At 34.6% G+C, this 17,981-nt stretch overlaps 1 protein-coding gene across 1 annotated transcript in view; it reads left to right on the top strand.

The window, feature by feature from the left end:
• LOC117781062 (zinc finger protein weckle) overlaps window positions 1–17,981 on the top strand; it is a 46,794-nt gene that overhangs the window by 485 nt on the left and 28,328 nt on the right. The window contains exons 2-3 of the mRNA XM_034617783.1: window positions 4–1,325; window positions 2,522–3,358. Coding sequence (XP_034473674.1) covers window positions 4–1,325; window positions 2,522–2,690 — 1,491 coding nt within the window. The 3' untranslated portion in view covers window positions 2,691–3,358. The remainder of the gene's footprint in view (window positions 1–3; window positions 1,326–2,521; window positions 3,359–17,981) is intronic.

Raw genomic sequence — 17,981 nt, 5'->3', positions numbered from 1 at the left:
TAGATAACCCGCAATGAGGAGCTGCCGGAGATGATATGCAGTGAGTGCCTGACATTGGTCACATCGCTGGTCAACTTCTCGGAGCGCATATCCCGTGTGCAGAAGCTTTATTGCATACTGCAGAGTACACCCAAGGAATCCGTTAATATGCCCGAGCTGCGTGCTAAATTTGGACTGTTGGAGGAGGAGCCGGAGACGCTTACCGAAGTGCATTATGTGGAAGAGAAGCCAAAGCTCAACGAGCTGGAGGATGTGGCCCTGGAGCTGGAGAATCCGCTCACGCCGTGCGTACGAAACGTGGATAGATTTGAGGAAGCTTTCAAAACAGATGAAAAACTCATGACATCAGCGGAAGCAGTTGAGAATAATGAAGAAGACGCTGCTGAAGGAGAGGAGGCTGAGGACCAAGAGGAGGACGAGCCAGAATATGAAGACGCAGGCAACGAGCTATTGTTGAAGCTGTCTGATGCATACAGCAACGATGACAGCAATGCCTCCAGTGCAGTCCATTCGAACGCTGCTAAAATCAAGTCTATCCACATCAAATCCTATCAGTGCAGCGAGTGTCCACGCTCCTACGCCACCTCAAGTACCCTTAAGCGTCATATGCGTCAAGAGCATGATAATAGCGATAAGGAAGCCAAGCTATTGCCATGCAAACATTGCGAGAAGGGGTTCCGCTCACGCTATCAGCTGCAGCGTCATATGCAACAGCATCTTCCGATGGCCAAGCGCAAGTTGTATCCGTGTGCCAGTTGTGGCAAGAAGTTTACAACAAATGCCTCAGCACAATCGCATGCCCAGTATATGCATCAGGAGGATCGTCCGCGTCCGGTCATCTGTGAGCAGTGTGGCGTTGCTGTCACCTCAGTGTCTGCCCTCAAGGAGCACATGCTGATTCACACGGATTACGCCCCCTTCGAGTGTGATGTGTGCAAGAAGTGCTTTAAGAGCGAGAACCGATTGAAGCTCCACAAGGAGACGCACGATCCGCACAAGTATATCTGTCCGGAGTGTGGCATGCAACTGAATTCACGGCCAACGCTTAATCGCCATCGTCTGGTGCACACGGATCACATGCAGCACAAGTGCGATTATTGCGGCAGGGAATTCAAACGAGCCAAGGCCCTTAAGAATCATCTCGTCCTGCATACGGGATTGAAGCCGTACTCCTGTGATTTTTGCGATCGAACCTTTGCCAATGGCTCCAATTGCCGCACGCACAAGAAGAAGTCACATCCCGAGGAACTGGCTGCCCAAGAGGCCGCTGGCGGTGGCAAATCCTACAATCGCAATATCCCCAAACTGGAGGCGCTCAAAGCATTGTGAGTATAAGATAAGGGAAAATATTAAAAACACCTGTCTAAACGATCGATGGATCGCGTATTATCAAGAAATATCAAGCTAAAAGATCTTCCATGGTTCTTTTTTTTTTATTACATACCAAATATTAAATTCATTTCATATGATGTTTTTAATAACTTAACGAATGTCCAGGTAAAAAAGAAACAAGATTTTGCAGAGAACTCTTTTAAAGTTTTCAATTCCTTACAACTTTGCACTAAAAATAAGAATTCTATTGAACTCTTTTTGGAAAAGTATTGTATGTTACAAAAAGTATATTGTTTAGGAGACTTTTTTTTATATTTACTTCTCAGGCTAGGGTGAAGACTTCGCTTCCAAAATTTAATAAATTCATTTAAGTTATTTTTTTTTTTAATTACAGTATTCAATTGCATTCCACTATCTTCGACATATAGTTTATTCCACATTATATTTTAGGGGAATTTTATTAAAAAAAAAAATTTTTCAAATCTTTTTATTTCTTAGTAGAAATAATTACATATACGAATATTAAGAATTTTGTTTTTCTGATTAAATTCCATATTCCTCATATCTTTTTTATTGCGAAAGGCACTTTATTGAAAAGTACAGAATGCTCCAAATGTACATTTGCTAAATTTGTAATTTTTAATATCTGTATAGTTTAATATAATACATTTGGCGCTCGATGAAAATAAAGAATAAAATTGGCTGCAAATCGAATGAACATGTTAGAAAAATTGAGTAAATGTATTTTTGAAAAAAAAAAACTCCTTACGATCATTTCGCAAAAAGTGGTCGATATCTTAAAAAATAAACAGTGAGATTCTGGTGTAATTAACCCTATGACCGCTATATTATTTCTCCAGTATATGGGTCTGCAGTTTAGAACAATATTGCATCAAATAGTAAATTTTAGAAAAAAGTGGTTTATTTAAATAACACAACAAAAATGCCTGCATGTGCTTAGACATTAATTGGAAATATTTGATTACAAAGGATAAAAAACTTTGATTTAAATAAAATTATTTTTGAATGTGCGGGAAAAATTTTAATTGAAAAAGAACCGTGTAAGACCCTAAGACCTATTATCATTTAAATTTAGTGATAAATCGCGGATAATTTTTTCGAATTTAAGATTTCAGTACTGGTTATAGATTTAGAGGCTGTAAATTAATTTGCACTCTCTTATTTACAGCACCAAGAACAAGGATAACTTGTCGCCGGTTGCAACCAAACAGAGCGGCTGCTTTGCCTTTGGCAAGAAGCCCAAGACCCAGTTGAAAACGGATGCTCTGGCCAGGCCTAATCCCGCACAGACTGCTGCAGTCGGAATACCCACAATAGAGCATATTTATAATCTATAATTAAATTATGAAATAAACACATCTAGTGTGCTGGAGGATCAGACGGAGCAGTCTACACAGAATGTGTATTCCTATTAATCTCGTTTTGGGCGCGCATTTTGAATGCGGATCTGTGAATGGAGTAGATGAACTGCGCATGTGCCGAGCAGTGTCAAAGGCTCGTCAGCAGTCACCCCCATATTTTAAGGGTAGCACCAAGTGGCCAATATCCTTTATGAAGGAATTTAGTTCAGTTGACAGCGTGCGCTTCCTCGTGTCTGCTCCGAATGGGAATTTGTTGAAATTCATTGAAAACTAAGCTTGTAAACTGTATAGTTTTTGCCACAGTGAAAACTATGCGAATTTGTTCAAATCGTGCTACGGCTACATAATGCCAAAAATGCATTAATTAAAGTGTAGAACAAAATTTGAATTTTATTTTTGTGTTTCGAGCAGATAATAAAAAAGCCAAAAAAAAAAATCGATTTCTCACCAATGAAAACAAAGTGAATTAAAAACCGCAATTTATGCGCATGCAGCCCAAACAAAGTGCAAATACATAAAAACAAAAAAATCTAACTGCTCAAGTGCCCAAAAGTTTAAAAACAAAACCCAAATACAGCTTAAACAAATGACTAAAATCAAACATCAAAATTAAGCAGCAAGTCAAACAAAAAGCCGCACACATTGTAAGTAATTAAGAGAGAGCACAGTGCTTAAAAAGTTATGCAGAGCAGTTCATTTAATTATCGTACATAAATTGTTGTGTTGTTTAGAACAACACAAGAGATTTTGTTTAAACAATTAGCAGCAAGCTAGCAGCTGCTGCTGTGCTTGACAGCCCTGGAGTCTTTGCTTAGCAGTGCCATTTTGAGTACTTAACAGTGCCATGTTGAGTTTATGCTTATGTTAAATTAACATTTACATAAAACCAAAAACAAAACTCAACAACAACGCGTTTGGTTCGCGGTGCACAGACAGTGCAAATAAAAAGTGCGAATTTTTATAAAAATTGTGTGCAAGTAAGCTTTCAATTAATATGCATTAATGCAATTGAGAACTTTGCGTTATTGTTAACGATTTGTGGCGATTACGGCTGTGTCATAAACAGCGAGTCGCTGCCGCTGTCGCAGTCGGCGTTTTCCACTTGTTTTTACGCTCGTACCGCGCTGTCTCTGTGTGTGTGTGTGTGTATGTGTAGTTGTAGTGTATACTACCATGTGTGCATATAAGAAATAAAAATCGATTTACTAGTAAGTTTCGACTCTAATTGTGCATTTAAACAATTAAATTGCGGCGGTATGCAGAGGCAAAGCCAGCGCCAGCAGCGCAGATAAACATGTGTGGCCAGTTAGTTGTTTTTTTTGTTGCTGTTGCTAGTAATTTGTGTTGTTGTTGAACGAACAGGTCCAGACGTGTGGCGTAGGCGGGCCAGTTTATGTTGTACAACAACAATCACAACAACAATAACATCAACAACATCGACAACAACAAGAGATCAGCGCGCGCCAGTCGAAAGTTGAAGCAACAGTGCATTCTAATTGGACTCTGTCCCCCTGCGCTTCCCCCCCTCCACGCTCCTCACTCCACGCCACCATCAAACGAGACGAATAACCACAATAACCGAAAACTGCAGCAGAAACAAAAACTAAAAACAACAACAAAAAAAAAAACGGTGCTGCAAACAAAAGTTTTGTGACTTAGCGGTACTTACTATCTATTGCATGTGCGTGTAGTTGTGCGTGTGTATCTGTGCTTGTGGAAGCCTCGAACCGCATTATCCTTTTGGCTTGACCTAAATTGCAATGGCCTGAGCAGCATTTACTTATTTTTATTTTTCTTTGGCCTGCGTCTTTTGTCAGAACTTTATTGGAGCGCTAGTTGCAGCTTCAACACCACCTCCCTCCATCCATCCCTCGTCTGTTTAACCCCTGGTTGTCTCTCTCTCTCTCTCTTTCTTTCTTTTTTGTGCTGTTGTTATCATTTAATGTGCGGCCAGTTAATTGCTCCTTCCCTCTCTTCCTGCCCCTCCCGTTGAAGAATAACTTTGCTGAGCTGTCGCCTTCAACTATTTTATCAGTTGAAAGTTGCTATTTTTTTCTCCATTCTTTTCGAAATTGTTTGCTTCTCTCATTTTGAAAATTAAAATTCTTGGCCCTTGCTCTTCTTTGCCTCTGTCAACCCCCGACTCATTAGTCGGGACAATTATGAGCCTGTCAAATGTAAGAATTTTCTTATTGAAACTGCTTCATTACAGACCCCAAAGTTAGAGTCAAAATCAATAGGACTTCTTAGAGTTGCGTATTTTCAATTTCCTCTTTCTGCTCCTAGAAATGACTTTTCATCTTCGGCATCTAAACTGAGAGATTTTTGTTTTGTGGTAGGATAGGTTATGGGGGTGCAATTTAATTAGTTGCTAGGCAATTTTTAAGATTTATTTTGAACTGCTCCTTTGAGTCGCACATGGTTTGTTTTTCTGTGGAATTGACAGGGGTTGCTAGTTCTTTCTTGACTAGGGTCATAAAATTTCTCCCTTGGCATATACACTCCTGCTCAAAATTATACGACACCTCGAAAATTTTAGTTTTGACCCTCGCAAAAGAAGGGGAAAGCATAGTTAAACAAAATAAACTATGGAGACTAATAGCAAAAAGACTTCTGCACAAAAGCTGCTGTTCTTATCTCTAATTGCATCTTTCGTTTTCAAGTAACGGTTAAAAAAGCAAAAAAGGTCTATTTTAGGCTTGCTTGCAATTGTATCAAAATTATACGACACATTTCAATTTTCTTTATTTAGTTAGAGTTTTATTTATTATTTTATATTAATATTAATACATAACTAATAATTAATAATTAATAGAGCCGCCTTGAGCTTTTGCCACCTCAAAAAGTCTTTAGGCATTGAATTAATTAAATTCTTTAGGATGTTATGGTCTAAAAGAGACCATTGCTTTAAAATTTCTGTTTTCAGATTGTCAACGGTATCAAATTTTTATTTTTCTCATAGACTCGCCTGGCTAAGATGCCCCAAATGTTTTCTATTGGGTTTAAGTCCGGGGAGCAAGGGCCAGTCCAACACATTAACAGATTGCCTATTAAAAAAAGGCTCCGTCTCTTGGTCTGATGTATAGGTGCATTATCTTGCATATAAACAAAATCTCTTCTCCATTTTCTTCCAAAATGGTAGAAGACGATCTTCCAATACCTTGATATAATCCTTGCTTTTCATTCTTGAGCTTATGAAGCAGAGGTCAAGCGTTCCAGACTTGTGGAATGCTCCCAAACCATGGCGGATCCGCCTCCGAAATTGCGTTTGGAAAACATCAGAGGTTCCTTGCGCAGATCTCGCCAATAGTGACGAAAACCATCTGGGCCGTCCAGATTAAATTTTTTTCATCAGAAAAATTATCTAAACAAAACTGTTGCCAAAGTCTTGTAATAAAATGAAATTAAACTAACATACCGAGGCCCAGTTTCTCCAAGCTATTTTCTACAAATTGAAGACGAGCTATTTTATGGTAGGTTTAAGGAACGGAGCCTTTTTAAAACACCTCTAACAATAGTTTCGAGGATTGCAGAGTCCGCCAAACCGTCATCCAGACACACGCTTACTGCAACATGCAGTAAGTGTAGAGCAAGACTCAAAAGAATTGCTTGCTCTCTTTATTATGCGACGTTTATCGCGGTCATCCAACTTGGTTTTCTCCCAGAGCTTCGGTTGATACCATATTTTTTCGGATCTTTCAAAAAATTGGAAATTACACATCGGGTTCGATCTACTTTTCGGGATATTTGGCTTATATTAAACCCGGCTTCATTGTAGGCTCTTATTCGCCCCATTTCTTCATCGTTCAACAACGTTCCACGCGGCATTTTATTCAAAATGCATCTAATATTAAAAAGAAATATAAAAAAAATGTATCTGCACAAAACTTTTCTCTCTAGCCGCAATAATTGAAATGTGTCGTATAATTTTGATACAATTGCAAGCAAGCCTAAAATAGACCTTTTGTGCTTTTTTAACCGTTACTTGAAAACGAAAGATGCAATTAGAGATAAGAACAGCAGCTTTTGTGCAGAAGTCTTTTTGCTATTAGTCTCCATAGTTTATTTTGTTTAACTATGCTTTCCCCTTCTTTTGCGAGGGTCAAAACTAAAATTTTCGAGGTGTCGTATAATTTTGAGCAGGAGTGTAGTATCCGCGAGGGTGATAAGTTCCTTAACTTTTCTATTACTATTACTGTCAAATTAATGGGTCGTAAATAATTCAATATATTTACTAAATAAGTAAAATTATTTAAATATGTTAAAGTTATTAATATAAATTTTATTGAAATTAATGAACTCCTTTCAACACACGCATTAAAAATAATTTAAAATTATTTGTAAATATTATAATTATAAAAATTTAAAAAAAGCGAATAGATAAATGGACAAAAAATCGCGCTAATATAAAAGTTTCAATACTGTAGCGTAAGAAATAAATGTTAATAATTATAATTGGTGAATTTAAATCAAATGATAATATTTAATTCTTAGATAAAAGTTTTTCCTTTTTGATTTAAAATTTAAATACTTATTATTTATTTGACTCTCAGCTTTTATTTATGTATCGTTCTTTGTTTTAATAATTTTTAAAGATAATATAATATGATCAGTTTTTATCTTACAATTGTATTCCATGAAAAAAGCGAACATTGTATATATATATATATATTTTTTTTTTTTACAAGTATTTAATGAAACAATATGCATCAAACGTTCAATAATAGAAACAGAAACAATAAAAAAAATCGTCAAATTATAATACACTGCGCGTCATCAGGTTAGCGCTCTTACTTACACTCGCAGACAAAGTTAAATAATTCATGAACCATGTGTGCTATAGCCTTAAAACTGTTATCCATCAAAGAAATTTCATCTGGGATCCTGGTACTGACCTGTCCTCATATTCTAGTAGACTCTTACTGATGAACCTTCCCTCTTTAAATCAGCGCACTATGTTGGGTGTTATCTTTATTTTCAAACAACAGAATGGGGAAGTTGACCCCTCTGTATTATTACACCAAATTAACTTGTCGGCTCCTTCTAGGTGTATTCGTAATTTTATTCCTTTTTCTCTGAACACTTGTACATCTAACTACAATTTTTGAATTCCCAAAAATTAACTTAACTTAAAGTAACTATTTTATATTCTCAGTCATTATCTAAATCACTCATAAGTTTTATAATGTAATTGTTATTTTTATCATATTTTAAATTGCGTTTTAATTTTATTTTTAGTCGAGTCGAGTCGAGTCGACGAAATAAAAATATATACAATAGCATCAACTGTGATTAATTAATTATAACAAATAAATTGTTGATAAGTAGTATTATTTTGATATAACAAAGGAATTTCTGCCCATACGATTCTTTTGTGCACATACTTAGTTTTGATAACTTTGTCATAAAATGTAACAATAAAGTAGAAAATTTGTTTAACGTTTAAAACTAAAAACTATTATCATTTACTTCAAGGAGATAGCTCAAGATTATTGAATAAAAAAATTTAACTAAATTTAAGTTTCGGCCAAGTTGTTTGTGATATTGCTTGAAATTTTAAGACTAAGGTATTTCAGATAATATATATTGGACTAATGTTATTTTGAAAAGTCAAATTTGTTAAATTCTTATATTTCTTTGTAGAAGTACTTTACTGGCAGACTTATATCGGCTTTGGTTTAAGGTTATTATCTACATTGCCTATAACTTTTGTATTGCAATCGCCGATGAATCGGAAGTTATTTTCGATTGTCGTAGGCCTATGATTTACATCAATCTATTTGTTGGGACTAAATTGGCATATAATTCACTATTCTTAATATCTGCATAGTTAAGTTAAATAAATTTTTCGGACGATGAAAATAATGAAGAGATGTGGCTGCAAAGCAAAAAAAGATGTAAGAACAAATTTGCATCAAACAGTGGATTTGGAATGTACCTAAAAGGGGTCGATAATTTACCAAAATTCAAGTTCCCCCAAGTTCGTTAAACTCTATCTGTGCATCCATAACTCCCATTACTATCTTTAAGCTTATCTTTTTGGGTAACCTCGATTTTTTATTTTCTTATCGCTAGTGCTATCTTTCTGTGCTCCATTATAATCAAAGGCAGCTTTAATTGTGGGAGTCACAGTGCCTATAAGTTTACGAATAATTTAAAAGCCCTTGTAGAACCCACGCCATGTCATTGGAACTCGCTCTTAACTTGGCCCATAGTCAATTTGTTATCAATGTGTTTCAATCGTTTTGGCTTAGTTTGGCTTTCAGCAGCGCCTACGACTAAGCCCAAATATAAGCCACTTGACATACGCATACTTAAGGAACATCATATTGATAAGCTTTGGCCAACTTTGGCAGGCTTCTGCTTTGCTTGTCTCTTTACAACTTATTTGCTGTTTGTTTCTGGTAATTGTGGCTTCTTTCCGCCATGGTCAACTTAAAGTATATTGCAGTGTTGAATAAATGACGACAGTTGGAGCTTTCAACATACAATTCGAGCTTCCCTAACTCGAATCACCACTATTCAAAAAAAAAGTTCGACTTACGGAGACTTCGAGTTATAGAATTTTTATTTTTTAAGTTTATTAAAAGAAACTACATATTCATTTATGTTAAATTGTGATCTTTTTATGTTTTATATCTTGTAGGGCCTACAAGCTTACTTTAAATATATATCAGAAAATAGTGACTACATAGTCATACATTCAAATTGAGAGCTGTTAAATTTTTGTTTATCGTTAAAACTAAACAATACATAAAAAATCAGAAATAAGTTTCTAAAATTCATACACTTAAAATTGCATTTACTCATACTTTACTATACTTTAAATTTTGAATTTTCTCTTTTTATTTAAGCTACACAGAACTTAAAAAATCGGAAATTAGGGTCTGATAATTATTTTCCTAATGTTATTTTCAAAGTTATTTTCTAGTTTGTTTACTGCCCTGTAGTGATCATCACTTGTAAAGTTACAGATTTGCAAATAAACAGTCGACGTTTTTAAGCTGTTTTAAATCACAATTTATTGGTGATTTCCCCCAAAAATTCGACTTATAGAAGCATGTGCCAATATTTTTGTTCGAGTTTGAGAAAATTCGAGTTATAGAAGTTTGAGTTAGGGAAGTTCGACTGTAGTTTGTATACAAAAAATCATTCTATATTAGTTTCAGCGACTGACGTACATCTTATTATAATCTTTAAATTAGAATATCTTAAGAATAACTATGATAAATTTTTTTTCATTCAAACCTAGGTCAACTTTAAGTGCATTGCATTCTTATTAACTTATTTTCGTCATCTAAAAACAGTTCAAAAATGGAAAAATTAAAAATTTAACATATTGATAAAAATGAATATTTTAAAATTATTTATTTGTATAGAAACTAAAATTATCTATCAGCTCCATAAGCTGACATACAATTTAAAGTTCGTTAAAGGTCCACATGTAGGTTCCAATAAAAATTATTAGTATTTTCTTAAACATTATTATCATTTATTTTTGTTGTTCAGCTGTTACTGATACTAATAGCATTATAACACCATGATTTTCTGCTAGCATAAAAAAAAACTAAAATTCAAGTAAATACATTATTCTAATGTTTGTCTGTAATTTTAATAGTTAAATTTCTACTTATATTTATAGCATTACCATTCGATGTTTTTTCTGTTATCACAAAATGACTGCTATCTGCAATTACCCTTCAGCTTTATGGCATTAAAGCTTAAACAAGCTTTAAAGCTGTGTAGAGTTTCATCATGTCTACTCTATTTAGGTCGAAAAGCTTTAACTGTAATACCTCATAGTATAACATTTTAAATTAGATGGTTTGCTTCCAGTTTAGTAAATTAGATTCTCAAGCTTTATAACCTTTACGGACATATAACAACTACAAACAATGTTAAGCTTCAAGTGTGTCTCAATTTTTATTATTTTTGCAGTAGGCATCTTTGCGAAAATTAAAACAAGTATTCAGTATTCAAACCGTCTTTAACTGCAATTTGTTTTATTATTAAATTATTTATTAAAACTTTCGAAAAGTAAGCTGTGCTGATTATCAAGTGAAAACATTTGTCCAGAGAGTTGACTTCCGTTTACTCTAGAACTGACAAAGCTTTCATTAAATGGAAGCCCACTGGGATGATTTTGACGAGCTTGAAAACTAGTGTAAATCAAGCATTTAAGTTCTGGATCTACGAAAATATTTTAGAGTATAAGGGCCGGCATTTCAACGTCTATTTAAGGGGTTTCATAACTATATCAATAATATTATGACGTAAAATGTATAGAAATTAATGTCATATTTGAAAATATCTATTTGATAAAAATTAAGGAGACACTGAAAAATCGGCCCCAACTATTCTAAATCATCACTTAAATGTATATATTGAATTCTGTATAAAACATTTTGGGCAAAGTGATAATTTTTTCTATTTATTCTTATACTATTTTGTCATATTTCTGTATTTTAGCTTATACTTGCGAATCTTATATAATGGTATACCACAATGTAGTATAACAGTTTTTTTCTTTACCATGATATAACTTTATTATGTATACAAATACCATTCTTTAATCGTATACTTTTCTCGCTTTATACTGTAAAGCAGTTTTTACAAAATTGCGGATGTTATTACCGAGTAAAATGTCATATTGATGTAGCATATTAGTATATAACAATTGAAGTTTTGACCCTTATTATATTTGTTATATATTTACCACATTTCCAAACTCGCAAGAAAATAATTTGGTGTAACTGCTAATAGATTTAACATATACAGTATAACAAAATATAGAATATTGTAGTATAACAAATTTTCGACTGCTATATATGATATACACGTATGATTGGCACATTTACGTCATATTTTTTCTAACAGATTTTGTATAACAACTTTTGTACCAAACTGGCGTAGTACAGTGTAGCCCAATGTGGCATAATAGAATATTGTAGTATAACGAATTTGAGACTGTTATATTTGATATACACGTATGATTGTCATATTTTTTCTAACAGATTTTGTATAACAACTTTTATACCAAACTTTTATAGTACAGTGTAGCCCAATGTGGCACATTGTCATATTTATAGAAACGTTTTTCGACTTATTGTCTTTGTTATACGCTTATAACATTTTTAACCCTCACATGAACTCTCCATATCCGCAATAATAAACATACCCCACTTTACAACCCTATTTTATTCCATAAAGGACAACATTTTCACTCACTTTACTATAAAACCTACCCCAAGTTTTGTAGAATGAACTGAATATAAACCCCTTCACAGTTTCAGCTCGTATTGCCCCTCTGGCAGGGATCTGAGTCACAATATAAATTAATGAGTCAAATGTGTCTTCACTCGCTGACAGCTAAGACCCGCCTTTGCGCTTGGCTTCTAAAAAATGGCACGCATATAAATTGCACGTTATTATCCTTGCAACTGCAACAAACGGACGCCTCCCTTGACGACCACATTTTTTCGCAACCAAAAAATGAAAAAGAACAAAAGCAGAAAAAATTAAAAAAATAGATAGAAAAATTGTAGTAAAATGGCAAATAGAGAAAAACCAAAGCTTTTACTTTAATTAAATGCGTGCGTGTTCTGGCAAGTTCCAATTTAAAATTTTCTTCTCCATTGTTGTTGTTCTCCTAGCTGTTGTGTCTGTTGCAGTTGCTGATTAACGGCAGCAGCTTTGACGCTTTGCTTTTCTTTATTCACCTCCCCCTCCTCTCACACCGCAATTGCCAAACCCAGAATGCTTTGCATAGCATACTTTTATGTTGATTGAGTGGGGCTTATCTGGAGTTCTTGTGCTGCTTGCAAAGCCCTTGCAGTTGTAACATATAACTCATATGATCCCCCTTTATGTCAATTGTAAGCAAATCAGCGCCGTGGCCCATAAAAAACCGCAGCCGAAGACAAATGTTATTATTAAAATGGCCTCGGCATATAAAAAACAATGGCCGAAACGCGTTATGCGAGGGCTGCAATAAAAATATGTATCACTAAAATATTTTCTTACACAGAAACTCAACAGAAAGTCGAATGTTTTGAATCCTTTATAAAATCATTAAATGGAGAGATTTTAATAAAATCAATAGCAACCGAACGGCCAAGATAAATTAATTTAATTTAAAGTTTCAACAAAATTTAATATAGTAATATATTTTATGCACTAAATATGTCAAATTTAAATGTATTTTTAGACCCCGAACTTAAAAAAAGTACAGGGGTCTATTGGGTTTGTTTTAACGAATATTTTAATTTATATTAAGTATTCCGAACTATGAGGGCTTCGGATTGGGAGCACTGAAAACAGTTTTTAGATTAATTAAGTCTATTTGTCTTTCAAAAATTGATCAAATTTGTTTAGTGTGGAGTTTCTAGTTTAGGGCGGTTTTTGAAGAACATATTTTAAAAGAATATATAGAGGTCTAATTCCTTAAAGATTTTTTATGCTATTTTTACCATGCTAGGAATTATTTAAATTAATTAATCAATTAAATGTAGATATTAAATAAAGAAAATTTGTTTTAAAGATTCAAGAAATAGTAATTAAGTATGCCTAAAATACATATATATAAAAGAAACGTATGCAAATGGTATATGGGTAATTCTCAAATGTCAGTATACCCTTTTACTTATTTTTAAAGTAACGTGCATATTAATTGTTTAAAACATTATAGAGATTTTACAAAAAACCCTCGCATGCTGATGCCCAGCACATCCTTTAAGCAATAAAATATCAAGCTAAAAGCCCTTCAAAATGACAGTGAGTTGTTGTTGTCGTTGTTGCTGCTGCTGTTGTCATTGCTGTTGTTTCTGTTGTTGTTGCTGTAAGCGCCTGCTATAAATTTGAAGTATTAAAACAGATATCGAATGGATTATTTTTAATATATGACCATGCATACAGTGCCAGCATCAGTACCAGGCGCTTGGCCCCAAAAACTGCAGCCTGGCAGATTGCGGGCGTATAGCTGCTTGCCAAGGCGAAACGCAATTAGCCTCTACTGCAAGTGCCCCACACCAACAACCTTCTTCGCCCCCGCCCCGCCCACAACTTCTTGGTCTGTGTAGGCAAGTGGCGCTACAAATTGCCATCAGTTGGATTCACATCCACATTCACATCCTTAACCGCATCCGGATCCGCATTGGCATTGCCATTGCCAAGTTGATGCCGGCAACAACGCAGCTGGCATTTTCCGCTGCGTAATCCTTTTATTAATCCCCCTGGCTTGGTCTAAGATCCTTTACACTGCTGTTGGCACTTTTGCAAATCATGAAAAAGAAACCAGAAAAAACACACTTCTAAGAATACGTCAGTTGATGGTGCTTGACTAGCGGATATCTTATAAGCAAGGCTGCAAACGGGACTTGCTCCGAACCTCACCACACCGGTTGGGTTCGTGATCATAATCACCAAACGGGTCCCATTTCATACAAATACGTTTTGGTTCAGAGGAAAAAACAACACAAGTTTTACGCTTTTCTTTATGACGCGCCATTATTGAATGCTATACATTAACTAAAGTAATATTCCCTAAATAATTAGAAATTTGTGAATAGTCAGTACATATGTCTAAGTTAAACTTTTTACGAATAACTGCTTTTAGTAATATAATATCACTTGTGCCTTTCAAGCGATTTCATTAAAGTTTTCGAAATAAAACGCATATAATAAATAGAACGAAGTTAAAGTGATATCTGAGAAATGCGATCGATATAAAGAATATTAGTAACTTGCCCTGAAGGTATCTTGTTAACTCTTATATGTAGGAAAATACAATCAGGCCCGTTCCGGTTATCACTTTCGTCAAGATTTAGCGGAATCTTGTTCCAATTTAATTTCAAAAACATTTTGCGTGTTGAATTTACTCTGAGTTGATGAATTTAAGTCTGATAAAATGAAAAAAAAATATTTTAAAATTCTTAGTCAAAATGTACTTTCTAAAAATAAATTTATTGAATTCGTAAAAAATAGGAAGTGATTACCGGAAGTAGCGTTAATATAACTGTTTCATATGATTAAATATGTACAGGGTATCAAAAAAAATAAAAACGAAGCCAACATAAAATTAAGATAAATATGTGGCTGCGAAACATACGCAAAACACTTTACTGGCTTCCCCCTTTTTTTCTCTTCTTCCCCGCACTTTCTCTCTTCCCCTTCTATTCTATCTTCTCTGTCAGTGTAGATTGCCGCCTGCTGGTTAGTTCACAATTTGTTGCGAATGCTTAGCGAAGATTAAAAATTAATTGCCCTGGGATTGGGGATTGGGACAGGAAGGCAAGTGAGAAGGAGAGAAAGGGAGACAGAGAGAGAGAGAGAGAGAGAGAGAGAGAGAGAGAGAGAAGGAGAAGAGAGGGGAGAAGGAGGTCGAAGCGAAACCTGTAACTTGGCATATTTACGTTGTGTTGGAGAAATTTGTGTTGATTATTTTTGTTTGCGCAACAGCTGCGCAACAGTCAAATGCGTATTTCTAGTCGTATGGTTTTTTAATAAAGCAAATTAATCAGCGAGCCTTGCGCTAAGTCGAGAGCCTGTAGTCACCTTACCACACCAGCGGCATAAAACCCCTTTGGATCCCCCAACGTTCCCTTGTCCATGTCCATCTCTAACGTTGGTTCAACGCTTTGTGCAAGTTTTGAAGAGCGCGCAGCATTAAAAATTCAAAATGCACTTAACGAAGCATAGCGCGTAAACCGATAGCCAGGATACTCAACACAAGGATAGTAGCAGCAGTGTAGCGTGTTTGCAAGGACACGAAGCATGGACACGAGACACGCCCATAACATCCCTTCAGTCTCACTTCCACTTTCGTCTCCTCGTTCTCCCCTTCCACACGGCCAGTAACTGAAACCCTTTCGTGCACTACAACCAACGGCAATGTAGATACTGTGAGTCACTTTGGCAGATTACGGTAAACCGCTGAAAGGCAACTTTGATGAAACACTATTAGTATCAATGGAGTAAAGCTCCCTACTTAGTTATAGATAGAAAGTAACAACATCAATGACTTACCAATTTCTCAATTAGTATAATACGAAAACTAACATTTTAAAAAATTATTCTGAAGACTTTATAATTAGATTTAATTGACTGTATTTATTTGTCATTACCGGTTCTGAACCGAACCTCGCTGAACCTGAACCGAATCATGAACTTAAATTTTTGAATATATTTAATCTGTGAACCTGACCCCGAACTGACCACTTCTCAAAATTATAAATCATTTTATTTTACACATGAAATTAAGTTGAGTTAGGTAATTGGTAATTTTTTTATTTCTTTTAAGATTAAGAATTAAATCATTACTTGCTGAAAATAAAGGTATTTGTTAATGTAAAACTTATATAACTGAAATTACATTTTTGAAAGAATTTTTAGAGCCCTTTTTTAAAGTGATATCTTTACTGTGACGTTTTTTAAAATTACACATAATTGCCACCACTGCGGAAGGCATTTTGCCTACTCACCTGGTTCGTAAGAAAATGGGGCCGTTAGGGCCTTTTGGTGAATTATTATTTTTATGTTTTAATAAATTTTATCAAAAATACGCGTCGATTGATCCCTCGATCACCGAAATCCGACAACTAGTTCAAAAGATTATTAAATTTGAAATTATTAGTGGACTTCTCAAAATGAAATGAAAAGTCAGTATATTTGTTTGTCTGTTTTGATCAAAGCGCTGAAATACCTTAGATGTAATGATGGGGCTTTATTCCTTTTCGAAAATCTAGAAAGGCTTTAGTTCGAAAAACGTTTTTGTTTTTTGAGATATCTCAACCAATATGACAAATAATGCATTTATGTCAGTCTCAGACTTCAGTCCTATACTACAATCATAAACAATCAATCAAAAAGTAACAGCCTTAAATCTTCGGCGTGCCGAACGACTTCAAACTGCCTGAGCACAGGGTATCCTGCCATGATGTAATTGTGAATTGATTTTTAAATTTGGAGTAAGCATATTAATAACTTTTTTCAAAGTATCAAAAATTTTTGGTATCTTCCAAAAAAACCTCTTTACGAGATAAATGTCACTAGACTTTTACCTCGTAAAGATGTTTTTTTTAGTACATTTTACGCTAAAATATTTATCAGCTAGTAAACTGAGTATATAGATTTATTAATGTAATTTTTAGGTACTGTAAGAATATTAAAATAAATTGACGCTTTTCAAACGAATTTAAATTTTAATAAAATATTTAATTAATTAATATTTAAATTAGAAAACCTTTATTTAAAAAATTATTTAGGGAATTTGCTAAGTCAATGCAAGCCGCGCTTATCATTTTCGCTCCTTTCTTATTTGTTACTGATTTTTTTTAAGGCTTATACCCAAAAGCTCTGGCGCAAAAAATATTGTAAAATCTTTTTGAGTTAGCGGCACTTTATCAACATTAGCGCAACTTGTTTCGCATTTTGCTTTCTGCTTGTCCTCGTTGTTGTTGTTGTTTGTATGTTATTTTAGCCTTTTTCACGCACCACGCGACTGGGTTGAAAAGTTAATTCAATTAGCTTGACTCTACCACTTAAGCTGGCTTTTAATAATAAGCAGACAGTTAAGTATTTTGCCTGGAAACTGGCAGACCGTCAACCCTTGGAAAGGGCATATACTTTTGCTATAGCAGAAAGAGAGCAGTTTTATATAAAATTTCACAATTTTGTAAATTTAATACCCCTTAAAAAAGCAGAAAAAGAGGTATCGTAAGGCTGAACATATTAGTAAAAATTAATTATGGAAATGCAGTTTTTGATAAAACTTAAAAAGGCAAATATAGTTTAAAAATTGTTAAGCCTTTTTTTATTTATCATCTAGAATCATTTAAGTATGTATTATCTCCATTCTAGGAAATCAAAAGCTATGACCGTTACTATTTTAAAGGATTTACATAATGAAATAAAATGTGTCTTACTATTGAAGAAGAATTGTCTACAGCGTGCTTGATAGTCGAGCAGTGCTATTTGGTTTCCTCTACTCACGTTTTTCTACGGAAATTAATAACTAAGCAACTCAAAACTTTGACAATTAAGCAATGAAGTGTTAAAAGCAATAGCTATAGCTCTATAGAGCCAAAGGGGGTGATGCGGCATAAATCATAAGGCCCAAAATGTTTGGCAAGTGTGTTAAATGTCAATAAAACGAATGCTGACCCAAAAACTTCCCGCTGTTTAAATGTCAGAGTCCACACTGCGTATGCGTAATAAATGACATATTACCCTATGCCATTGCTTGTCTCTGTGTGCGTGTGCGTGTGTGTG

Source organism: Drosophila innubila, assembly GCF_004354385.1.
Source record: "Drosophila innubila isolate TH190305 chromosome 2L unlocalized genomic scaffold, UK_Dinn_1.0 4_B_2L, whole genome shotgun sequence".
NCBI lineage: Eukaryota > Metazoa > Arthropoda > Insecta > Diptera > Drosophilidae > Drosophila > Drosophila innubila.
This window is presented reverse-complemented; position numbering and strand designations above follow the sequence as displayed.